General features: G+C 38.6%; 2 protein-coding genes and 1 non-coding gene across 4 annotated transcripts; 1 reads left to right on the top strand and 2 right to left on the bottom strand.

Annotated features, from left to right (window-relative positions):
- Positions 1 to 865: 865 nt before the first annotated feature.
- Positions 866 to 25,871, top strand: Gpat4 (Glycerol-3-phosphate acyltransferase 4). 2 transcript variants are annotated; one of them, XM_022850398.2, is made up of 9 exons: positions 866 to 2,373; positions 10,471 to 10,740; positions 11,029 to 11,246; positions 15,674 to 15,814; positions 16,903 to 16,914; positions 17,524 to 17,707; positions 17,842 to 18,073; positions 18,309 to 25,339; positions 25,728 to 25,871. In XM_022850398.2, the coding sequence occupies exons 1-8, from the start codon at positions 2,143 to 2,145 to the stop codon at positions 18,803 to 18,805; spliced, it is 1,785 nt and encodes a 594-aa protein (XP_022706133.1). In that variant the 5' UTR covers positions 866 to 2,142; the 3' UTR covers positions 18,806 to 25,339; positions 25,728 to 25,871. The 2 variants fall into 2 exon arrangements, with proteins under 2 accessions (XP_022706133.1, XP_022706135.1); XM_022850400.2 differs by lacking the exon at positions 16,903 to 16,914.
- Oscillin (glucosamine-6-phosphate isomerase Oscillin) lies at positions 12,062 to 15,150 on the bottom strand. Its single transcript, XM_022850402.2, has 5 exons — positions 15,015 to 15,150; positions 14,010 to 14,514; positions 13,497 to 13,776; positions 12,665 to 12,838; positions 12,062 to 12,534 (listed from the first exon to the last, which is right to left on the bottom strand). The coding sequence occupies exons 2-5, from the start codon at positions 14,105 to 14,107 to the stop codon at positions 12,283 to 12,285; spliced, it is 804 nt and encodes a 267-aa protein (XP_022706137.1). The 5' UTR covers positions 14,108 to 14,514; positions 15,015 to 15,150; the 3' UTR covers positions 12,062 to 12,282.
- On the bottom strand, positions 24,578 to 24,669 carry TRNAI-UAU (transfer RNA isoleucine (anticodon UAU)). Its single transcript is given in 2 exon segments — positions 24,578 to 24,613; positions 24,632 to 24,669. It is a non-coding gene; the product is annotated as a tRNA-Ile (tRNA).
- Positions 25,872 to 26,150: the final 279 nt, after the last annotated feature.

The following is a 26,150-nucleotide window of genomic DNA, read 5'->3' as shown; positions in this document are numbered from 1 at the left end:
CTACTTGTCTGTGCATATAAAACTTCATATAAGGTAAAAATTAATGGAAGAAGTAAGTTAAAAAAAATGGCGGTGTGCCAGATTAACTATATCAATGAAAAGCATCGTTGATTTGCTTTTTGGCTGACATTTAAAGTTTAGTATAAATGTTCCCACCCGTAGACTCTTTATTGAAAAATGAATGTATTGTGGAAAAAACCACTCTTAATAACTGTCTTTAAGTACCTTCGGTTTAGATATTATGTACTATTAATGTTAGATTGTTATTTCTCATCCTTAGATTATCACATGCCCATTGTGTTTCGTTAGCAGCTACACTAGTTACGCACGTTTTTCTCGTGTTTTTATGCAAAAATTTTCCCGCTCCAGTGCACACTTCACTATAAAATTCTTGCTAGATAAATAACCAATAAACTCTTGCATTTGCGGGGCTCGTTATTGGAAGGTATTTTCGAGCACTGATTGCGGCCTACCTTATTTTTAATCGCGAAAAATTGCAAGAAAGAAACTACTTGCAGAAATGAAAAAGTTTAGTGTGTAATAATCAGTTCATATGTACAGTAAGAATCCTACTATCATCGATGCGCATTTTGTAGATGTTGAAACTGTAACTTGAAAAAAGTAGTCATTCTCTCTCGCGTTATGCTGTTCGTCTTCGGTTAACGGTTGCTCGTTATAAATAAATAAATAAATTTTTAGCCAACATTTACCACACAATACATCTCCATCACCTAGTAGCGCAGCTAAATGTAGCTTCTAGCGAACGCTTCTGCCAGGTCCTATATACTCCTTAATTTTTAACTACGTGTCTAAGCTTTGTCAGGTCGGCGTTGTGTCAGTGTGTGCGCCTGCGTGGACTCATACCTATTTGTATTGTAGGCGCAGGTCTGGTCTCAGCTTTGCAAGCAAGTTGCACTATTTGTTACATGCGGCATTGTGCTTCACGTTCTTTGCGTGCCCATCTATGAGTTTTTTGTTGTATTGTGTTCTGTCTTCAAGCTTGTGTGACAGACTGTCTCTGCCAACTGGTTTGCAGAACAGCCCACTGAGGAGGCCATAATAGAGTCGTCTCCCGGTCCGTTCTGTTGTAGTTGTCGTTACAGCGTTTGTCGGTTTGCCGCTTCTACCATTTACTTTACCCGTTCGCTGTCATTCTGTTTTGCCTGCAGCGCTCTACAAATTAGCAAACGTGTGCTGTTATTTGTGGTAATTACGCAACCGTAGCAGCAACAGTCCTGTCTTGTTTGTTATTATGCCGTGTTGCCGATTGGGGGGTGAGTTGCTGATCCACGAAACAGCCGTAGCGGAGTGGCATCAGAAAACAGAAACCCCAGTGCAGTGGCAGACTGGCAGATAGGCAGACGGTGCTAAGCTATTCATCAACGTACATTGAATTCAAGTACCTCAGCAATTGAGGGTTTAATGAATGCTACTCCTAGAAGTACATAGAAATGAAGTAACTGTGTCGTCGACCGGTTCGTGTGTGACTCTTCTTTGTTTGAGCGCTTTTCGGATCTTCGCACTTCTTTACCAGGCAGTCACCCGTCAAGCGCCCATTTTCTAAGTAATTTTTTGGTTCGGGGCTTCCGATTCTCCTTTATTCATATGGAGATTTGAGTGACGACGAATTGCCCATAGCAACAATACCAATATCAGCAGGAACTTCAACAGGGATCATAATAATAATAAGAATAATAATAATAATGAACGCAAAGCAATAGGAGTAGTTCTTCCCGTTGTTTATTTTTTGTCAGATCGATTGTTCAATCCTCGTCGCCGAAATCAATGCACCCAAATCGATTCACCATCATTTCGACCAAGCCCTGCCATCTTCGTAAACTATATTGAAACACGTTGACTTACTGAGTGAAGGCAGAGCCTGAAGAGAGACGAGTGTTCCTTGTTTGTTTATGACTGAGTAATAATAACAGCAAAAGCAGCGCATGCAGCGCAGATGCTAACGGTGGCTTTTTGTAGCGTCAACAATACTATTCCACTGTGTCTAAGCAAACGAAGAGAGGTGTTGCGAATTGGGCAGTTGGGCAGTTGTCTGCCCAACCGCCGCTAAGTGGCAGCTGCAATAGCCACAATCGCCCATTCGGGCGGCAGAGAACCTAGCACTGGCTGTGTGGTGACATCAAAATGTTGGACGTAATCTCATTTTTTAACCTGCTTATATATTATATCTGTATCGGCATTTCGTGGTTTTGCGTCAGCCTCGTACAATGGCTAGTATTCATCATATTTCCGACGGGGTGGAACCCGTATACGTTCTACGTGTGGACTGCGTGGACACTCGGCATGTGCGGAATATTTAACGTTTCATTAGGGGGCCGTGATATGTATGTGAAACTCCTATACCGGCTGTTTGCGGTGAGTGGAACGTGACGACATTCGAACAACAAAAGGAGCAGTAGTGTGTAGTCAATGCTGTTCTAAGTGTGGATGAATATAGGTATTTACTACTGTCTGATGCATACCATATAAACAACGACAGTTAGATGTTTCTTTTTGGTGTACCGTGTGTAATCCAATGAACCACTTATCAATTCGTCAGTTTTGTACTATCGCTGTGAGCTTAGGCTAACCTAAAGGCAATTTTCACTTGGGTAAGGTAAACACATTTTGTTCGTTGGCCTAGCAGCCCGCTAGTATACGATAGGAATTAATTAACAAATATAATATTTTGGATTGAATTTCTGTCGCCATGTCAAATCTACTAACACGCGCAAAGACTTCCACTTACTTTAAGCGGGTTTTCGACGATGTCAGTGGTATCCAGTTAAATTGTTTCTTATTATCTTCATTGTGCAATTGAAATTTTCGATCACGTTCGATTTCCAGTCGGTTGTGTACTTGCCGATTTTTATCACGCCGTCATGATTTCAGGAAAAAAAATAGGCACTCATACACTTGTTAGGTTGAGCGGCTTTGCAGAAACTGAAGTTTGCAAGGGCGAAGATATCCACGGTCGATGCATGTAGTGATCAGATAAAAATAATCCACGGAACTCACCATGCTGAGTATTAACCTTTATTTACTGCCAGTTTCCTGGAAAAAGCAATCGGCAGTTTTTTTTCTGTCACTGATTTTGCTCTCGGCTATCATTTTTGTAGCGAATTTATGCCCAAATGCGGTTTTTCAATATTTGCACACACGGTATGAGTATCTGCTTTCAATAATGGATCAATTATATGAATAGGTACTCGTATCCATGTATCTCTCCATTGTCGCTGTACGTCATGATGCGACCAAATTGCTTGACCCGACGCTCCTTCGTTGAAAGATTCACTCATCGCAGGTACGACATACAATTCGAAATAAATATTGAATACAGCTGCGAGCTAGCGCGATTGCTACAGAAACGCTAGCAATTATTAAAGTTATTATTATAATTTCTTTGCCATCGTTTTTTCTCGTTCCACGCCGTCTTCCCTCAGACGATTAGTATAATGTTGACGGTGTTGCTCTGCACCAGCTTATCGCAACTCGGTACTATCTCTGTCGTGGCGAGTCATTGCTACAACGGGCCATTCTCTGGCGCGTTACCCGCTTACAGCCGCGAATTTGATTGAAGTGGACCAGTTTTGGTAGAAATATGCTTTGGCAGAACAAAGCTAATTGGGCATGTTATGGTTAACCTCTAAGACAACAATGATCATATAGGTGACCAAGGACATTGTTACCACTGGCCCTGTGATTTTCATTAGCAATTTAATTGAAAGCGGCTAAGCGAACTTTGCCCGCAGGAAATGCTGGTATTTCAAGAGACCGCCTGTCGGTCGACAGATAGCCAGTAACTTATTACAGAAAGAAGGTAAAAAGTAAAGAGAAGTATGCATTTTGTACTGTTTATCGATTTCTATAAAAAGCTAATCTTTTTACGATGGGGGCCGTCGATTAGACACTTGTCTGAGTATACGAAAGGGCTTCCCAAATTCGTTTATCTGCTATCTGGTAAATTTCGATCATCGGCCTCAGCTCTTGACGTGATCCACCATTCAAATTACGTGCAGCGCCTCTATTGCAGCTGTTAGTAACCAGTATTAAACGAAACCTGCTGTCGCTTTGTTTAGGACATAAGGGACCTTATAAACGTGTAACTCGTATTCAGCCTTGGGCCCGAACAAAGCAAATTGAGTTACGTTAGGCGTGTCGACAAAGGGAAAGTTTGTTTCCCACCGCATAGGAAACTCGTCTGCGGTTTAATTCTAAGTTCATAAGCAAATAAGTCCTAAACGACCTCTAACTTGAGTTATCATATCCTTTTGATACATTTTGGTGCATCGATTATTGACAAACCAAATATAGTGTAAATAACACGATTCGTACTCTGTTTTCTTGAATTAAACGCGCATCTGGAAACAGGAAACCGTATACTTAATACGTCTATAGCTATCATTTTGAAATTGTTTTTAGGCTCATTTTTACTTTGCTGGTACGACCGTGGCCAATGCAGTATGTGCACCTTTAAGGTCCTTTGGGAACTGGCACGTATTAATGAAACTACTGCTATTCATATACTGTAGTCGTTGCATTTCAAAAATGTAATTTTTACTCCTTCTAATCAAACCTGTCAATTTGGGCGCCACGTAGTGTGCCTTCCAGAGCCCCCTGGGTCCGATGTCTTCAAAGAGCTGAAATAGGTGATGCACAACGGCCAATGACAAACGTTGCGATATATTATGGGTCAAATACGAACCAAACAAAAGCTAGTTTGTTACCGATGTGATAGGAATAGCAGTTCTTTGCAACTGTGGTCTTTGTTGCCTTCAATATGCATCGCTCATCAGAGGCAATTAACATGGCACTTCAATCGGAAAAATTAATATTTGCGTCGGCCCAATGTTCCTAAACGAACAACTATAATGGTAGTGTCTAGAGGACGCTCTATAACATGACAGAAACATTTAAATTCTTGAAGGCAAATTTATTTAGGAGAACAAATAAACCTATAGAACAATGGTTCAGAAATCTTGTACTTCTAATAAGCAGAGTGGATTCTATAAGCAATATTATATAACGCTCCTTCCTAAAGGTTGTTTCAAAGGCTGAAGTCTCTGAACGCACCATGGGTGGCCGAGCATCCAACAAAAAGCATTGGTTCGAGAACTTCAATATTTAGACATTTTTTTAAATATTAGTATTCATAAAATTTTAAATCACATTTAGGGGCCGCTTACTCGTGAAGTATCTGAAAACAAAAAATGAGATCTGTTGCATTCATCTACCATTGCATCTACCATTATCCTCGAAGCCACTGACCATGGCCTAATATGTTTGAACCAAAAGTTGAGAACTTAAGTGCGCCAGGCAGTACAGAAATAATTTCTCCGAAGCCGGCACTTCTCTGTCTGATGGTCTTCATAATATTTCATCTGTAAATTTGCCGATGGGACTTTTTTTTGGGTATGGAAATATAGTAAATGGTCTTTAACATGTAAGCCTCCATTTTGAAAAAATGACGTTTCGTCAGTTTTCATGCAACAGGCCTTTTGCCCTTCCAATATGCTCTTAAATAACTAATTAATAATGCTCTTAAATTCGGCAGCGTAACAAAATGTCTCTAGTCGATGTGGCCAGTAAGTGCATATTCGTCCACCTAAATTGTCACAAATATTCGAACCGACCGTGTTGCTCCTAATACGCATGTGCCTCTTGATTCACGAATCTTTGTTAGATGTCCCCGTAAGAGAGCGACGCCGATAGGAACGCCGTTCAGGACCTATGCGTAGATTGTGGGTTGATAATTACTTAATTGTAAATTAATATGATGATAATTACTAAATTGGTAAATATGTGCGTTCACCAGGGCTTAAATTCCATTTTCTCAGCAGTTTAATGGTTGACTCAGAGGCCCCTAAGACTGGATCTATAGCCATCGTTTCAGTTCAGATACAATTGTTTGTTCCTATTTATTTTCGGTACCTATTTATTTTTTTGAGGGATGATATAGATCGCATTTACTCCAAATGCAGAGCACTGCGATTCTCTTAGTGAATTTAGTTGAATTTAATGAAATAGTTTAGTTAATCTGCAACGTTGCTAACTATTACTTACATAAGTGAGTCGGACAAAATCATCAAATAAAGATGGGCCATGTGGTGAGCGCAATCAACGCAATTCAAGTCATTTATATGGTACCATTTTTACTGTGTTTACTTAAAGCTATATATAAAAACAACGAGCGTATCAATCGTCGGAACTACGGACGACACTAACTGATGGATTTGTGAGTGACATTTTTTATTGACTTGGCAAGTTTTGTGTAAAACGGAACGCAGAATTAAACATATTCATCCATTAAACATATCAAAAGTTTTTATTCGGTAACACCATATAGACTGTAAACACCCAGCCAATTATTTTGTCTAGTTCAATGCTTTTTTTTGTGAAAGGCTCTACAATAACTCTAAGCATACGCGAACTCTCACGTTTCGTTTTTCTGAGCTTCAAATTTTTAATATTTTCATACATTAGATAAACTTATAAAATGAAAATTTTGAATAATTTAGGTTTAAACAACAGAGAACGATTGCTTACGTGAACTTCGTATAGTTCTCGTTACTATTAGTTCACAATATTCACGTTATTTATTATTATTATATTTAACACTTAACATTATGGGTTTGATTTGTGAATTTCCTTATTTGACTGTGTAGAAAATCAAGAACAGTTATTAAGAGTATGATTCTCCCGCGCTTATAGCTTAGTTTTACTGGGCAAGTACGTTTCTACCACACCATACAAGGGCGTATATACGGTTTAATCGTATTGCACAATAAGAGCCAAATGTTTTGATATACAATATTTACCTGCTTCGGCTTCGGCCGTCAATAGTTAGCTATTTTCGGTCATATTTATGTTTAGGGATAATGTTAGCTTGAAGTCCGAAATGTGTTGCCCGTGGAACTCGATCAAATATACTTTGAAGCGCACAACGGTGTCATGTGGTCATTGCACTGCCTGGCTTCTTTCCCTGACTCGGCGTACCGCTGTGAAGGCTTTGAGAAGTGTAACTTTGACGAAATAGGTAAATGCTGCATTTTCGTATCTGTCGATAGTTAACATTTCTCAGTCGTCAGCCGGAAATAGATAGAAGGAAAACTGTCTACACAATACTGATAATAGGATCTCCTTTTGCTTTACTCAATAACAGCGAGTGCTCATTGGTTATTATTGGGCCAACTGTGAAAGGTGACGAACTGTGAGAAGTGTTGTATTCATCTCTTTGCTGAGCCGTCGTATGCGATTATTGATATCTAGTTTCGTTAGGCGACCATTTGAGGTCAAGGGTCAAAATATAACGAATGCATTCCGCGCAGCCTCTTCTGCAGTAGCTCCTGGCTAGTACGAATTAAGGAATACGGAAAGCACAGTTTAGTAAAGGAACAAAATTGATTTATATTTCCAAGCGTTTCAGCAGCGGAAGTGCAAACGAAACCTTACTTATCTGGATAACTATTTTTTTGTATTGCCAGTTTTTTTTCGAACAAGTACGTACATTAATTACGTACAACAAATTAGGGTATATAGAATTGTTGCTGGTCTATAAATGTTTGATAATGAAACGGCGTTGTAGCTCTGTCATATTATGTTTATTCCAAACTTAGTGTCATTATTAAAGCAATTGCTGATCGACATTAATGTATTACCTGGATTTTGCGTAAATTGAATACAGGGACGACACTTTTATAAGGAATTGATACTAATTTGGGATCATGTGAAAAGTAGCTATAACCGTAAAATTAAAATCATTAATTTCCAACAGTTTGCCTTAAAGTAATCACGGATATAATTTCACTACTATTTTTTAATATAAATGCACATTTTTTTAAAACTAGCTTTTGTTCGAGTTCTCTCTGATAGGCTCAGGAGTATACAAGCTGTCGATATGATTGAAGTTTTACAAAGGGTTATCTCGTTTCCAATCATGGGTTGATTTAATGAGTTCAACTTTTACAACTAGTGAAAGTCTTTCGCGTTCATGATGCAATCTTCTGCAAAAGTTTTAATACTTTAGACATTTTGGATATTCCGGCTGATAGAAGGTTATATATAAAAAGAAAATGGTAGAAGATATAGTATGCGCATGGTCTTTTTGGGAGCGTATTGTATAATGTTTCTCTGCATTGCTAATTAGCCTAAATTTACCTTTATTGTGTTCGAAGAAGACATGTGAAAGACCTGGTAAATATTCACAATCTTTTCATATTATATGGATTCATAATTCTCATATACCATGTGTCGTTAACGTATCGTCTCTGCCTTCAAAGTCAAATTAAGCAACCTATGGTTGTTTGCATATCGGTTCACATGTGTACATGTGTATGCCGGTATAAAGCCCCAAGCTTGTACGAAGTTGAAATGCCTATATAGCAAATAAATTTGCATTGAAGTGTATGTAAAACGAGTATAGACTTAAGGCATCGTCTTTCTTGAAAATGCGAGAGCTGGAGTTTATTACTACTCAATGGTCGGAGTTGCTGATTTGCGTTTAAAGTTATACAAATAGATTTTTTTTACACAGGCATTCCGATCTATAAAATAGATTTGAGACATTACCGAGGCTGGAGATCGAATGCATCTAGAAACAATAAAGGAAAACCTAAATATTAAATCTAAACTTTTCCTTAAGTTTCGCGGAGATTCGCATGCGTAGAGACTGAGTAAGATTAATTAATCGCTACGTAATTTAGCTGAGTTCAATTTAGCTGAAAACAGTTGCTGCGGCCATAATGATTTTTAGGAAGTAAAGTATGATCGACACGTCTATTTTGGAGTAGTACCTACAAAATATGATTGTCGCCTTCGGGTCGCAGGAAAACGTCCAGCGCCGTTGTGCCAAATCTTTGTGGCGCCACTGACACGGAAACGTTTAAGTGACAAGATTGCTGGATATGATATAACAGGAAAATTATTGAAACTCTGGTTTAACGTTGTCTCGAGTAGTTTAAAAAATGGCCTCTATCTAGCATCCCGCATTTTCGCTTCGATGTGAGCAGATAATGGAGACTCCGTAGATGGACTCACGAGCACTGTAGTCTTGCTTGGAGCATTTCCAATTAGCGCCTTGCGTGGGCCGGATTCACGTAAGGTTTATTAAACGACAGGCTGAGTGTTCCGTGCATTCGAACAAATACATTTTTACGTTTTTCTAATTTGCGAAAAGTTAAATAGATTATTATATTCAACGCTTAATTCTGTGGTACCTTAATTGCAATTTTTTTAAAGACGCTTGATTCAACAAAAGCGGTTCGTGTCGATCGCGCTTAGAACTCTAACCAATTGTGACCTTTTTTCTTACCCATGTTTTAATTAATTGCATGAAAAATCTAGGTTTAATATACTAAATTTAAAATTTTGTAAACTTCGATTTTATATATATAAAATTATGGTGCAGCTACAATCAGTTTACAACACCAAACAGTCTGTCTTAACGATAAGACCAGGAAGGTCGAATGTCTTTTTGTTAATCTTTAGTGACTGACATAGTCCAAATATGTTTCCAAAAAGGAAAGACGGGGTGACAGAGAAGACTTTGGAAAACAATGTTAAAATATCCGAACAAAGTCCATGGCAAAATTTTTGAAAAACACCACTGTCCCATGTGGTTAGACGCATGCAAAAGCACATTCGATGCTAGAAAGAAAATCAGCATGAGATAGCTTCGTCTGACTAGTCCTACCGCAAGATAGGTAATTTCTTGTCTATATGATACTTAAAAAATTCGAAAATGTGCAAACATATTGAGATAGTTCCGTGTCGATAAAATCAACTAATTAAATGAAAGGGTCGAGTGATAAATAGAAACACATTAGTCAGTACATCTTGCAGCCTCATAGGTCTTAGCCAACCGAAACTCTAATCCAATCTAAAGTGAGTTGTATTTACGGTAAGTATAGACACGTTATATAATTAGTCCTTAAATTTAAGCCAACGTGCAAATATAGAATACAGTCAAGTTAGCTTAGCATTTTAGCCGAAATAATAGAGTTAGTGCAACATTTGCCGCACGGAATATGGTTACAAAATGTTTCCTTAAAACCTATTGAATTTGGATTGTTTAGTATTTAGTATCCGCTAAAATTATGTCAAGCAATTTAATTTCTTAAAATTATCGTTCTGAGGGGTACTTCCGTGGAGTACTCATTCTGCACTCATGATTCGGTTCATAAATAGCACTGCCTCAATCGTTTGCCCTCGTTCGTCAAGTGGCTACTTTTACTGTCAATGAGCTCAACCTATTCTTTGATTTTCAGTATATTCAACCACTATATAGCTGTAATATTAACATGCCATGTGTTGGCTCATAAAATGCGTTCATTTCATAAGAGCCAGGCGCAATTAAGTTTGGCCTCAATCTGTACGCGTACACAACATATGTTGATAAAACATTGCTGTGCTAAACAAAAAGCAAAACACCTTCACCGATTGGCGTAATTACTAAGACTGTCGTCTTATTTACAGTTTGGTGCGGTTAAGGTCGAGCGGCACCGAGTGGCCAAAGTGATCCAGCGACGGAGTACTTGCGTCCGGCCCGACTTGAGTAAATTGGACACTTCAAGATTCAATAACGCTAGTCCAGCTGGTGGAAGCGCCGGACAGTCGTCTTCCCAAGGCCCCAATGTTGGCAAAAGTCAGGACCCGATCCACCTCAGCGTCGGGTCACAACGAAGGGTTAATTGTACTCATGAGCCGGACACTGAGGACGAAGAACTTCTTTCCCCGTCCAAAGAGGTACAAATAGAGCCTGTATGCATAAACGCTCAACTTCGGGTTTTTTAATGCTCCCCTTTTTGTTTTCGATCTGACCCTTAAAAAAAATCTTTCGTAGCGCAGTTTTTGCACCAGACTGTTAACCGTTGCATCCAAATTGTGTACTCATTGAATAAATAATTATGGTATCGATCAGCATAATTATGGTATCTATGAGTCTATCAAATAGCAGTATTTTCTATCGTTTAGATCTTCGGAATTAACCTTTTTTACTATTTTTGTCCATGTATGTGTGGGGGTCTACCGTAGATGATTGAGAAGGACAATATGCAAGTGGCCCCAACTCAGCCGCTAGTGACGCTCGAACGACCGGTCGGCAAGGACTTTCAATTAAACGACGTTTTTCCGTTGATTAAAAGGGGCGTTGAAGCGATTGTCGACGACGACTTCACGAAACGATTCGCAGCCGAAGAGCTCGCTTCCTGGAACCTGCTAACCCGCACTAATAAGAACTACCAGTTCATCAGGTATGTGTTTTTTGTGATGTTTACAAGTGATATTATTACTGTGATAATAAGTGATCGTTTTTATGTCATCCTTTCTGGTGTTTAATTATTGTTGAAATAACTGGTGCTTATTGGTCTTTGTCGTTTATCCGTTTAAATTCCTCGCTGTATTGTGTCTTGATAATGACAGAATTACACGCTGTGTGCGTATAAAAATCCCTCGCTGTTTACACGCTAAAAATCCCTCGCGGTTTACACGCTGCGCATAGAATGTCTTTAGTATATGGGTTCGGACTCTGAATGAATGTCTTTAGTATATGGGTTCGGACTCTGAATGAATGTCTTTAGTATATGGGTTCGGACTCTGAATGAAGAACAGCTGAAAAAAACTTTCTCTCAGCACTTTGGCCATACTGAATGCAATCGGCAGGACGCAGGAGTGGTCTAATTTCGACACAGTTCGACCTTCCAGCAAAATTCCGCAGTAATAATAGCAAATGGAGTGTAAAATTCCGCAGTAAAATAGCAAATGGAGTGAATATATAGGTACTACCCTCTTCCGTTCTTTCCCTTTGAATTACTAAATGGTAGACAGAGAGGTACTGTCAACCTGTCGTAGAAGGGACAGCTACAACTATCAGGGTACCGATGGAATTTCGTTTCACCAATACTTGTACCTAGAAGTTATTAACCTCTAGGGATTTCAATGCGCTAGCTGACGTTGTCTAAGTATATCTCGACACCACTACTTACAACTTCTAGGATTTCAATATGCTAGCTGACATTGTAAGTAAGCGAATAGTAAACCTTTTTGATCAAAAAAATATTCTAGAAGAGAAAGTTCAATGCTAAGCAGGCCAGATTTTATTGATAAAATAAGTTGGAAAATGTATATAATAACCTTCTTTGCTGGCGATTGTAATTTATTCCCTGCCAGCCGGTTAGGCTGAAACACGTCGAAAGTGTAATTCACTATGTATTTTTGTGTTGTTTTAAGTCGAACTGATACATTCATCTGATTGTATCGTAAATAGTAAAGATACCTTCGGCCTTCGTCTCAGTTTAGGAGATTGTTATGTGAATCCACGAGATCCTTATAGTACTTGACAGTTTTCATGCGCAGTTCCATTGTTGCGTCTTCATCGCAAACGAATATAGCTCTTGGATGCATTTGAAGAGCGGACGCCGTGCACATATGATTGATACCCTCTTCAATCGCTTGCCGGAGAGCCAACGCCTTGTGGATGCCGCTTACCATAATGAGGACTTCCTTAGCATCCATTATAGTTTGCACGCCAACTGTTAGAGCCTGTAACGGAAATTCGCACGAAAGTTAACGTTCGCGCACATCGGTACACGTGTGGAAAAAGACTGGGAAACACCGTAAACAGGTAATCAAGGACTTTTTAAATTTCAGAGACTAATCATGCGGAAAGCACCTGTCTCGGGACTTTTGTGATGTCGTTGTCAAAGAATCTTGCATTTGCCCGCAACGTGTCCTTGTTGAGCGTCTTTACCCGCGTACGAGACGTGAGACTGGACCCTGGCTCATTGAAGGCTATATGTCCGTCAGGACCGATACCTCCGATGAATAGATTAACGCCACCATACGACTGGAATGTGACCGGCATACAAATACACTGGACGATATATCTTATCTTAGTCACACACTTGATTCAAGTTGCGAGTCAACAAAGTGGACACAACACCTCCGAAAATTGAGTAACAGCACGAATACAGTAGTTGTCACGTTAGTAGCATCAACCACACAAAAAGGTACTATCAGTTGCATTATTTCGTGTGACTGTTAGACCTGTACATCTAACCATATCTCGTTTATTAAGCTGAACTAATACCAACATTTCAAACAAAATTGGAGCAATCAACGTTAGCTAATCTTGTTTTAGTGCAGTTTTAGCTTTAACAAAAAATTAGTTTCGTTCAACGGTTGTTCTGTCGATCAGATCTTACAGCGCATACAATTTCTCTAGCGAGTAACTCCATAGATTATGTTTGGGGTAACCCCAGTTTATGTAGCTTCGATAAACACGGAGACCAGTCGACATGACAGCAATAGCGCATTACCTACGTTTTGGAAAAAAACGTGGGTAATGCGATGAAAACGGAAAAGCCGCCGTGCCGGGCGCCTGCCAGCTTTTTACTGTCGGTCAAGATTTCTCGCGGTATATCTCGGGGCCTGCAGGACCTCCTGGCAATTTTTGATTCGAGCTCTATTTATCGAAGTTGCGTGTCAGTCGCCAATTCACTTACCTTAATTTTGTCTTCGTAACGTTTGCACTCCGCTTCTAGACTGACAGCATTCCCATCTAGGATGTTCACGTTCTCTGGTTCGATGTCGACATGCTTGAAGAAGTTCTGCCACATGTACGAGTGGTAACTTTCGGGGTGTTCAATAGGAAGGCCTACATACTCGTCCATGTTAAACGTAACGACATCACGGAAAGATATAGCCCCTTGACGCTGAAACTCTGTCAATATTCTGTACATTCTGATTGGAGTGCCGCCCGTCGGAAGGCCTAACACAAATGGCCTTTTTTGGATTTTTGCAAAACATGGTCGCCAAAAACATGCAATTTCAAAAAACCCACGTAACAATTTATTTAAGTTATGTTTGACAATTATTTGGTGTGGCTTTTTCTGTTTGTTGCTTTCATCTGTCGCTTGTGTATTTTCATAAATTTCGCTAAATATTTCGTTCTCTATGAAATGAACTCTATCATCTTTAATTGCAGAGATAATTTAACCCTAGCAGACGATGCTAACCTGGCTCTCGTTGGCTTGAACTCATAGATCCGCTTACGTATGTGTTTCGCTGCAAAGTCACAGACATCTACTTCGCTGTTCACTATAATAAGACGCATTTTTGCTATAACCGATCTGACAGCGATACACAGTGATTCAATATATTAAAGCGTTCGAATTCACGAAATCACTCGTTTGTTAGTTCGTGCCACTCTCCCTCTCGTCAACGTTGAGTCGAATCGAGTGTTCTCTTCAAACTGTTCGACAATAGGGGCGGCTAGCTGCAACTTAACCACCACCTAACGGTGAACGACTGAAACACATAGGGCGATCTCAAACCAGCAGTCGTGCGAGTCTGGTTGTCTCGATGGGCACTGCTTGAGGCAGCGAAGACGATTTTCTAAAAGTCCATAACCATAATACCTCCGGGTATCGACCGTTGACGTCCAAAGGAGGTGGAGCTATGATGACACTCTCACACCTGAATAACCGTCTGTCGAGTACTTGACAAATTGATTAAGTGTTTCTATAACAACGAAAAGACAGCATCGTAATGTTATCACACGAAAAAAAGCAGCTAAATTGATGACTCTGGCTCGTAGAAAAGAGCTATTATCGCTGCGCATCTGTGCGCGTTTGTCTCTATCTACAACCGCGCTTATTTGTCAGAACGAGAGAATAGCAAAAATAGATTAAGCCGGTCGCTGCCACTTTCTTGCAAGGGGATTGACCAGTGCTGATGCTTTAGTGGCAAAGCTGTATGTCGCTTGCAGCAAGTGGAAAGTCGATAACGATAGCGTAGAGCAGACCGGTAGAAGAAATTTAGCGGTAGTACGATGCGGTTGTTTGGTAAAGTGTTCAATCAATTGAACATCGGAGTCAGCTAGCACGCAATAATGAAACTGTAAATCTACATACGCCTATGTTACACTACGGCCATGCTTAACAGTTCTCTTAACCTATGACGAATTACGAATTCCCGTCGGTAATAGCAGTATGCCAGTGTATGTATAAAAAATCACTTACCATTTGTCGTCAATGAGGTTGTTTCAATTCGGGTATTCAGATGCACTGGGCCACCCTTTTCTAGAACACAGACCTACACAGGCAAAGACGCATCGACCGATTCACAGTAAGTATGAATGAAATCGAGTGGATGTCACTGCTTTTATATTTAAAACTAATGTTCACGCTCGAAAACTCAGCTGCGTTAGCATGCGTGTTCTGTTGTAAAAACGAAAACAGACCAGGTTATCACACCGGCCTTCGTTGTTTATAGCTGTTCATGGCTCCAATCTGAGAAAGGGACAATCTCTGCCGGGCCGCGGCTGGAAAGCTTCAGAGTCAATCTGTATAGATTATATACTGAGAATCATGCGGTACATCTGTGACGAGCAGTTGCACAGTGTAATAGAAGTAGTTGGAGTAATCGTTCGTAGCACTTTCTTAAGGAAAACCTATTTTATTGAGCTGTGAAAGACATTAGGAGAATCGTTTGCTGCTTTGGAACACTATATGTAGTATCGTGCACAAGGCTCTCGTTTCATGGTATGGACTAGCCATAATAGTCATTAGGCTACTTATACCTAAGTGATCATCCTTTATGTGATTTAGAATAGCTAGATTTAGGCAAACAATATGTAAACCATTCTATCCGTTTTGGTGGCTCTATTACGTTCTTACAGTTGGCGTCTGACGGTGGTATGGGCTTTGGGCTGTTTGATCCGGTATCTTCTTCTATTCCCTATCCGTGTGATCCTTACTTTCCAGGCTGTGTTAATTCTTGTTATTTTCGGCTCATTCATTGGATTACTGAAAGACTCCAGGTAGGATATTGCCTAATGTATGCCTATGATAATTGATCAAATGGAAGGTCATGTACACGAAATTTTCCGCGAAGTAAACAATTATAAATGTTAATGACAAGCGATATTAAATGCCTTTCTACCTTTCACGTATCTTGTCACTACATAGAAACTGTGCTGCCGCAGAATTAGTGCACTTTGGTGATAGCACATTTTGCTATTTTTTTTTTTAATAGTTAATTATCCCGCAAGTGCTGTCATTTTAAAAACGAATGCAAATTAAATACAAGCAATTATTTCAGGTGCCCTTCCAGGTACGTTTATATCAGTAATTATTATGGATTTGAATTTATATATTCCATAGTTTATTCGTCGTATTACTTTGCTCCATCGTATGAATGTCGTAATGTTTACTTTTCGTATAGTTTAGACGTATAGTATAAGTCATTTATTTCAGTACTGTTTATTTTTGAAAGGCCCCATTAGGACTAAACCTATCGGTAGTTGTTTGATATTACTTACTTCTTCATTACTGGAGGAACGAAGACGCTCAGATGTATTAGAAGCGGTAGGTTCAATGGTGATCTCAACAATACCATGCTGAGATGTTGCTACAGGAATAGAAATCACGACTCGCCTTTTTCTGGGTCTGCTTCTAGACGTTTTTCATTAAATCTCAAAAAATACGCTTGTGTTTTTATAAGTTGTTTTATAAGTATAGTGCTCCACAACGCTGTCGGACCTTATACCTTTTTTTCGAGAATAAATCATTATCTTTAAAAAAAATCGAATGGTTTCTACTTACGAAAAGCTAGCTACGAAATGTCTAGCTTTTTTATTATTGGAAAAAGAAAATGACCAATCAGAAAGTATTATGATTTTTTGAGATATAAATATATCCATATGCGCTCTGTAAAATATTTTTTTAAATTGATTGTCAAAAAATAACGTGCGTACTTTCTATGATGTAATATTTAATAACATATTGCACTTAAATAATTATATTGAAAATATTTTAATTAATAAAAGGTTGTTAAGGAGCGACGGAACAAGTGCTTGTCTATAAACTATAGTAACAACCCTGTCATTTCGTTTCATGCTATTCTCAGGTTTACTGCACGGTAAGAATTTGAAATAAGATTTCTGTGCATGTCTCACTCTTGGAGCGTTTCATAACTAAATACAGACCTTTGTTTGAGACGCTTCGGATTTGATTTTTATTTGCTACCGGCTAGCGAACGGCTGAAAGCAGACGGATGATATGTCTGATTTGGAGGAGTAATTATTATGCCTTTTCCTTTTTGCCACGTATGGTATTTTGTTTGCCTCAGAAAATAATTAATTTTTAGTAGTTACGACATAACTACACTTTCGGAACGTAAGGTAGCCGATTGCATTGATAATCTTTCGAGTTCTGGAGCATAGAACAAACGAATTTGCCAGCTGTAATTGAAGAACCCATTAGAGGTATTTAAGCAGTACATAACAACTATGTGCCACAGTTGGTCATACTTAATACTTTTAAATGAATTAAATTTGAAGTAGACGAAGGGAAACGTTTCCATTATCCCTATAAGAAAAAAAGATTTTCCATTTCTTCATTAGTAAATTTCGAATTCTAAAATCTGTAACTAACTTTTCTTATATTGTGTTTTTAGGAATTGGTACGATTATTACTTATGAAAATGACTACTAAATCATGAACTTTCTTTGCGCTTGGCTGGAAACAGATTTAAACGGTGGTTGTACTCGACGGTATCGTTGGTAGTGTTCCGAATGATGGGCCGCGCCATTTCGGCAACGATTACTTACCACAATCTGGAGAATCAGGCAAAGCAGGGTGGCATATGTGTCGCTAATCACACTTCACCTCTTGATGTTTGCATCCTATGCCAAAATAACGTCTACGCCATGGTTTGTGTAGATAGAAGCCTTTCTTACAGAATAATATGCATCGAATTTATGTAGGTGTTCTTTTAAGTTTTTTTTTTTTAATACAAGACGCATTGAATACAAATTTCCTTGTTTCATTTTGCCGGTGCTTCTAGGTCGGCCAAAACCAGGGAGGTTTTCTAGGTCTTCTACAAAACTATCTGAGTCGCATGTGTAACCACATCTGGTTTGAGCGTGGGGAAGACAAAGATCGGCTGGAGACGGCTGCCCGAATGAAGAAACACGTTGACAATCCCAACAACCTGCCCATTTTGATCTTCCCAGAAGGCACCTGTGTCAATAACACTTCCGTCATGATGTTCAAGAAAGGATCCTTTGAAGTTGATGGTAAGTATTTTATAGATAGTGAAGTTGCTGAAGAGGTTTCTACTATGCGTTTATTGTTTAAAGTATATAATGCGTACGTTTATTACTTCAAAATATTTGAAATCAATGATTTTCTTATACTGCTGATGCTGTTACTGTTACTGGAGTACTGTTTTTTTTTCGGGAGCTTTCCTGAATTAATTTAAGTCTGAAATCCAATAATTAATGAATGTTTTGTCTGTTTTGTTCTCTAAAGCGCCCATCTACCCGTGTGCTATACGATACAATCCAGCATTTGGTGACGCTTTCTGGGATTCGTCGAAGCACGGTTACGTGATGTATCTATTACGAATGATGACATCGTGGGCAATCGTTGCCGACGTGTGGTTCATGGAGCCAATGCGTAAGAAGCCCGATGAAACGAGTATGGAGTATGCTAATAGGGTTCGATCGATAATTGCGAATCGTGGCGGCATGGTCGAACTTCAGTGGGATGGCATGCTAAAGCGTGGCACTCCTAAAGACGAATGGAAATACTATCAGCGATTGCACTTAGGCAAGCAGATTGGCTATGTCGAGGATGAAAAAAAACCAGTCGAACTGATTCAAAAGGAGCAGGAAAAACGAAGTGAAAAAATAGATCACTCGGCGTTGTGGACGTACACGCCAAAAGAGGAGGATGTGCCAGCTTGGCTAAATGTTACCAAACCGCCGAATCCTGAAGAGCTGCTCAAGAACGGCAAGGTTGAGTAAAAGCAATAATGTGCCACAAGAGAAAATGTTTTGGCTAGAGTCTACACCCTTCCTACAGTGTTCAGTTAATCGATGCAGAAGCCATTAGAGAGACACAAAGCTGTCTTTATTCTTTCCTTACGCTAGGAAAAAGGTGGGCAAAAAAACCCAAGGACCTTTTAGTATTTAAATGACGTAATGCATCAGTCTGCGGTGCGTTGCGTGTCAATTAGTACATGTGCTTAATGGGTGTGAATGAACGAATAGATGTGAAGGGTTCCACTGCACGGATGGACAACTGCTTATTATAAAGCGGGCCGTTGAGGCATTTAATGATGCTGCTGATGAACGCAAGCCCGGACAACTTTCAAGGTTCGATGTCAAATCAAAGACGAAAAATGAGGCTATGTCTGTTTTTCAAAACCATCCTGCCATCTGTTGCTGCATGATTGCTCGAACAACCTACTGTAACAGAATGATATTAGAAGAGAGTTCTCATCGGCTCTTCACGACCGTTCATAGCGAAGTTCTCTCGTATCACGGTTGCATTTGCATAAGCTGAACGCATCCGTGCATACGACTCCATCCAGCATAAACTAATGATTTACACGTTACGGCTTATAAAAGAAAGGTTCAGTGTTAAAGGGTGACGACCTACGAAGTGAAGCACCCTGACCGGTAATGTTGTAAAGCAGGGGACGATTTATTATGATAGGATGGTTATTATAACGATGATGACACACTAGTATATTTTATATTTTTGTCTTATTTTTACTATGCCGTTAAACGTACCGACGATAATTACCGTATTAATTACTTCTGGTGTATGATGCCGATACTCCACTATCATTCCTCATCAATATGTGAATGAACACTTTAATTTTAACAAAACTTAATATAAAATCCGAAATGAACCTGTACTATAGATTCCTATGAATATGCGCACACACACAAACGTGCGCACGCGCACTCCCACGCAGACATAGAAGGATAGAGATATTTGATTAACAAAGTAGGACGAGAAATACGCTCGAGCGTTCAACAGACAAAGGAATAGAATATCGAACTCCTAGTGGACCTCGACGCTGATTGTTAGTATGCGTCGATGTTTCTAAAGGTGCCTACAAGCTCCTGTTAAAACTGTACACACAATATCGATGAGAAGAATATAAAGGAAAATGCTGTATATGCATCTGACAGGGATAGAGAAATAACTAGTACGTGAATTCTGGCAACTCTGGTTATAGAAAGAACAGGATATAGACGACAAGCAGAGTGAGATTTACGAACATGAACAGATCGAGGGCTCGAAATACCACTGATAAGACTGAGTGCCTCCCGCCCCTTGTTCAATGGCGATGGAAAGGTTCTAGTCCAAAGTAGAGAAGAGATATAAGCCCTAGATCAGTGTCTGTCACATTCAAAAATGTTTCTGGACACGTATATTACATAAATACATACATATATGTAATTATGATATAAAAACTGTAATGAGTGAGGCTGCTGCGCGGCGGCGCATCATGTTGGTTGTTATTTTTTTGATGGAACGAAGATGAAAATAGCCTGATATTGAACTAAAGGTAAAGGAATAGAAACGATGGAAACAAACAAAAAAAGAAAATAGATGTCACTTATTTTAGAGCCACTGTCGCCATGTTATCCACCCAGCCGGGCGGACATTTGTAAAATAACATAAGACAAAATCGATCTACATGCATGATAATACGTAGCACACCTGGAGGTAAGTATCATTACCTTGTGTCATCACAATTATTATGACTGATCTTATGGTTTTGTCAGTAAAATGAAAACAAAATGAAGTGATACAGTTTAATAAATCAAGGGAAAAAGAGGAAAGTTATGTAAGAAACGAGAAGATTTCACTGAGTTTTAAGCAGAAAAATACCTCTGCATATATATATATATATATATATATAAGCAACTGGTATGTGGTAAATCGTAGTTAGTACGATTTTTACATTGACTACAACGGTACTGTGAGTGGCTTCTTGGACACTAAGAATGTTTAGGATGCACAAAGCAACGATGAAGGCGATCATATAATTATAAAAAAAATTAGGACAAAATGCAGAATATTATATTACTATAAACATAAAATACATGAGAAGTAATGTTACAAAGAAAAAAGGCGAGTAAAAACGACGATTAGAAACTCAGGGCTACAATGTATTGCCGCAGATTACAGGGTTAGCAGACTTAGAAGAGAAAATATATCTAATTTGTTACGATATAGCATATTGGGAGAAAAATGAGCTCAGTTTGCGCGCTATTGAGGAAGACTATCCTTAGATAATGAGATACACGTCATTCATTAGTTGGAAGTCGTTTGACAAAAATACCTATTGAACACTCAAGATTTTTTCGTTTATTTAAGGGAGATTTTGCAGTTCAAAAAATCAAAAGAATAATTATAGCTTCAACAAAGTTTCAACAAAGAAAAGACATGATAAAATTCACTATTGCAACAGATGGGGGATTTGCAAAGCCACGAAGTTTATGTACTCAGGCGTAAGTGCGCAAGCACATAACACGAGGGCGAATCTTTCAGAAGTGTTCGAGTGTCAATTTTTGGTAACAAAATTTGGTCTAATTAAAGGAAAAAAAATTATAGCATTGCTACTTACACTGTACTCGACAGTTTCTGCCCATGAAAACGAAATAAATTGCAGCTATTTTTAGATATTTTGGCGATGGGTTGTTTGTATAATTTAATGCTTTTATATATTATTAGCTGCGTGACACATGTACTAGTATTAAACTTTTGAAACTGGAAAACCCTCGTCTGTCAGTGTGTTAACGGCGCATTGAAGCAAATCGATTTGTAGAAGCATGCTCAAAATGCTATTTACGTATCTCCATGGAGTACGTCCACTTGGCTCGAAATATATTTTGAAATTTAGATCTGAGGTTTGTGAAGCAGCATACTAGGTAGATTCTGTGCAAAGTCATTTTTGTATATAAGGCAGATGGAATCCAGGAGCTAAGAATAGTATCTACGTGGGCTTAAGTAAAAAGTTACAAGAGTCACAGCTCAACTTTACCGAAATGAACCAAGGTAAAGATACAACTAATCGAAGGTGGTTACAAGTAAATTTGTAGTATCTGTAATTGTTTTAGGACAACTATCCCCTATTAAAAAAAAGTTTGCTAATAAAACCAACAAATCGTGCATACAAAAACCTTGTCTGAAGATAATGGCTCGGACAGTGGGGAAAAAGGATATGAAAATTTTGTGAAGCTAAATTAATACTCTCTTTCATTGGTACCTCAAAGTTCACTGCTAATATTATGAAATTATTATTATTAAAAATATTCCTAAAAACTAATTCTATTTTATTACGGAACTTGTTTAAAAAAAGTATCTTTCCCTTTTACTCTCCTACATACTAAAATGATCTTAGATCCTTTCATATATATCGCTAAAGGCATGTGTTGAAAATGGCTACGAACAGTCCACAGCGTCTAAATGGAATGTTTTTTCAGTGCTTTGTTTCTAAGAGTAATAAAATAAAAACAGATAGTTCAATAAAATATAATGCTAAGTAGCTTTGAAGTGTACTACAAAAATTCCGACATTGTTTTTATCTAATAGTCAAAAATGCTAATTTTTATTTTAGCGGAGATCAAGCACCACTACGCCGGTAAATCACACTGAGAAGCTACTTGTTTGGTAATGTAACCTCGTAACGTCAGTTGCGTTGTACGTGAGCTGCGTGTACCGATGTCACCTCTCACGTATTTGCAGATGCTTGCATGCTAACCCCTCTTCATGTTTTACTCCATTCGCCGGCGGATTCACACTGTTCCTTACGTCACTATAATGCTGTGTAGGCTATTAATATCAGTGTTTATTTGTACGTACGAGGTAGATGGCGTCCTGGTGTATATGTAAATATATATTATCCCCTTGAATTGCATTGAAGTAATGCGAAATGCCCAAATGCCTAGACGTTCTCAGTAGGTTATTGTTTACTGAGTCATACTAAACACAATATTTGTTTGTCTACTTTTCAACCTAAGCCGTTTGCTTCGGAATCTAACCATTCGCTAGTTATTCTCAAAAGATCGGAAGATTGATTAATCCGCAAATGACCTCAAACAGTAATCGTCAATAAAGCGATTTGGTAAACATAAACTTGCCAGTGTGGCTCGAATACGAAAAAAAAAAAAAACAGGTAAAAGTGTAAAGTGCAAACAAAAAAATTCAAGCGGAATTAAATTTTAATCTAATAGCCAACCAAAATTCTTAAAAATACTTGGGTTCGAAACAGCCAGAAATCACTCACGGCGCAAAAAGCCGTAAAAAGCCTCAAAAGGGCCAAAGCTCGTTTAATTGACAATTGATATTTTTTTAAACCGTTAATTTCTCTATCAAAAATGGCTTTGCACGTCTTTGCAACGAAATTTTGAGCCCTCTGAATAAAAAATCTATTAAGAATCTTCCGGTTTGCCTCATAGAAATCTTCCTTGGATATTTAGCGGCTGCATAAAAATTGGCGGTAACGTAGATCAGAGATCGGACAACAGCTAAAATTGTGAAAACATCATTCTTTATCATTATGAATTTGCTGTTTCTTTTTTCGAGAAAGAACGGGCTTTTTTGAGCTACTGAACGCATGCGCGTCAGTACAACGTATTTTTACAATGTATTTTTGCTGCGATAACCTAATGAGCAGAAAAAGTTATTGCAAGAACTGTTATATACATACCCACTCAAGTGTAAGGTTCCCCCAAAATCTTTGCGCACCTTCCTGTCCCTTTGTTTTTCTATTTCTAACTCAAACGTATTAAAACTTGTTTTTTAAGGCACGGGTGAAACAGGATGTATTTGTGGACAAAGTATGTATCTACCTGTAGGCAGTATTGTAAATATAGCAAAGGCATAGTAGATCGTTTCTACTATAGTCCAACAGATGCACTACTGTTGATTGAGGAACTACAACGCAATCTATGGTAACGTACATTTTCCATGTACCAATGTCAAAAGGTGTCTATTGTTCTAGCACCTTATAATAAACTTTTTTTAGTTAGCAGAAGGGTCAAGCTTTGGTTGCCTTTGTGAATGAACTAAAAATATTCCGGGAGATTATTTGTCGTATTACCATTTTAGGAAAATGCCGCAGAAGATATATCTCAAAAGTATTTCTCTTAAGATCGTTTACCTTATTTAAATAATCCGTGTAGTATTTACATGTCCTTGTGAGGCTTTTGTGTTTAAGGCAGCGTTTCTAAACACAGAGTGGTCTAAAAGACACAATAATAAATGTGAGGTAAGCATTGAAACTTCACAACCTAAAGTTTTGATGAGGCTTATTGATTTTGCTTAGCCTATAGCAGGTTACATCAGTGTTAAACAGTTTGAATACTCCTAGTATTCAAGTATTCATTGATTCTAGCTTATAGGGAATGACCACTTCGCTTTCTTGGTAATAAATCGTGTTGGTAAACGCATCTGAATCACATCAGTCTGAATGAAAATCTGAAAAGGTATACACGTTAAGTATATAAGTTACAACAACAACATACTCCACTATAAGTCCACAAAGCCCAAATTTATGCACAAATAATAGAAGCATTAAAGGAACTTCGGCAATAGAGCCATACGATGCCACTTTCTCCTATGTCCAGATCTATATTAAATTAAAATAGAATTTTTCATAAAAACGTTATTCCTAGCTGGAATTCCGACGCGATTCTTATGTATATGTGTTTGTCATCACTACATTGTTAATAATATTATGTTAAGATTAGGAGGTTGAAGGCTCAAAATTATTCCCCAGGTGAGGCTCGAACTCACAACCCCGGCATTGCTCACGGCGACTGCCTTATAAGTACCGTGCGCTAACCGATTGCGCCACTGGGGACACACTAAGTCGAGCCCTTATTTCGTTCATGTACCCTCATGCAACAATGAGATATCGACAGGATCATTAAAATGACAATCAAACTAAAAAGTCGTCCATTTTAAGTTGCAAGTATCACGATTTTCAGGTATGGTAAATGAGCGTCTAACTACCGCCAGCATCATGGCGTCAGAAACAATGCTAACAATGACGCAAGTATCTTTTGGCCCGGATGCGGTTTCACTTTTCGTACTAATAATAGCCAAATCAACATTTTTATCTGCCGAACTGCTTTTTTCAGGGATCAATAGAAGATCAGTATGCAAACGGTTTTTGAAATTATATTCGTTAAGGATAGCCTTTTAAATATTTCCTAGCGATATGCAGGTCCATGGCAGTAGCGGAATTTTGAAATGGGCGGGCTTCCGACCAGACGTATCATTGAACGATGTGGTAGACAGCGTAAAACAGGGTGGCAATTTACAGGTACTGCAGGATTACTATTACACTTTTAACCCAGTCCCCTCACTCTATACCCACTTTGTCGTCTCTAAGCAACTGCTAGCGAGCGCTAAACGTTATATTCGCTCACTGGTTGTGCTACGGTCAGATGATACTGCACAAACGGAACGTGCTCGAAGCCGCCTTTCAGCTAAATTGGTGGAGTTGAAAAGCATCCTATTTCTTTAAGGTACTCGAACAAGCACATGACTAAGTGAAGTGAATTTTTTTTGCATAGGAACAGTTATCAAAGGTGCAGAAAAAATAGCTGGTGTGTCCTGTCATTTTAAATTTCGATACGAACGTATTCAAATTCTTCAGTTATGTCTATAAGACCTAATAGTATTGGCGCACTTTGATAGTTCTGGAAAAATATGAACAATCTGATTCATAACTATGGGATGTGGCGGATTGAGCTTAAATAGACTAAATATAGTCGTTTGTTCGCCTCCGGCGGCCAGCGTTCATTGCAAGAGAATTATTATTTTGGTAGAACTATAGGCATTGCTCATCGTGTAAATTGAACTTCGTTAGATAAACATGTAAAGCTGTATGTTTTAAAATTATTTCTCTGTCAGTGTTTGTATTTATCAGACGGTGATGCCGACTGCCGTTAGTACTTGCGAAACAACAGAGGAACGGTTTTGGGCGATTAAGGAAGCTATGTGAACCTTATTAATCAGAATACAGTTACTTAAAATATATTTACCACCATTTCTCTATTCCGCGTTTTTTTTTTGAAGCAGTTGCGTGTAAACGAAAAGAAATCTTTCAACGTTGCTTTAGTTCATATGGATTGAAGGTCATAATTTTTAACTTTCATTTTAAATAAAAAAAAATAAAAGCAGAATTCTTTTTAGGAGCTTCAAAATATGGCAAAGAGCGTTCGAATCCATGTTTTAGGTAACCTTTCGTGAGGAAAACACGTGTCCATTACGCATCTGAAATTTTAGGACCGCAAGCTATCAGGCTCGAAGTTGCAGCAAATCTTAAATGTGAGG

The sequence above is a fragment of the Varroa jacobsoni genome, unplaced genomic scaffold, assembly GCF_002532875.2.
Source record: "Varroa jacobsoni isolate VJ856 unplaced genomic scaffold, vjacob_1.0 scaffold_1457, whole genome shotgun sequence".
Lineage (NCBI taxonomy): Eukaryota > Metazoa > Arthropoda > Arachnida > Mesostigmata > Varroidae > Varroa > Varroa jacobsoni.
The sequence above is the reverse complement of the archived record's forward strand: the minus strand, read 5'-3'. Positions and strand labels throughout refer to the sequence as shown.

Coding starts and splice junctions, on each gene's coding strand:
- Gpat4 (XM_022850398.2), top strand. CDS start 2,143: ATGTTGGACGTAATCTCATTTTTTAACCTGCTTATATATTATATCTGT. Junction 2,374..10,470: donor TCCTATACCGGCTGTTTGCG/GTGAGTGGAACG, acceptor TCTTATTTACAG/TTTGGTGCGGTTAAGGTCGA. Junction 11,247..15,673: donor AAGAACTACCAGTTCATCAG/GTATGTGTTTTT, acceptor ACGTTCTTACAG/TTGGCGTCTGACGGTGGTAT.
- Oscillin (XM_022850402.2), bottom strand. CDS start 14,107: ATGCGTCTTATTATAGTGAACAGCGAAGTAGATGTCTGTGACTTTGCA. Junction 13,777..14,009: donor TTCAAGCCAACGAGAGCCAG/GTTAGCATCGTC, acceptor AATCCAAAAAAG/GCCATTTGTGTTAGGCCTTC. Junction 12,839..13,496: donor GTTACGAAGACAAAATTAAG/GTAAGTGAATTG, acceptor GTCACATTCCAG/TCGTATGGTGGCGTTAATCT.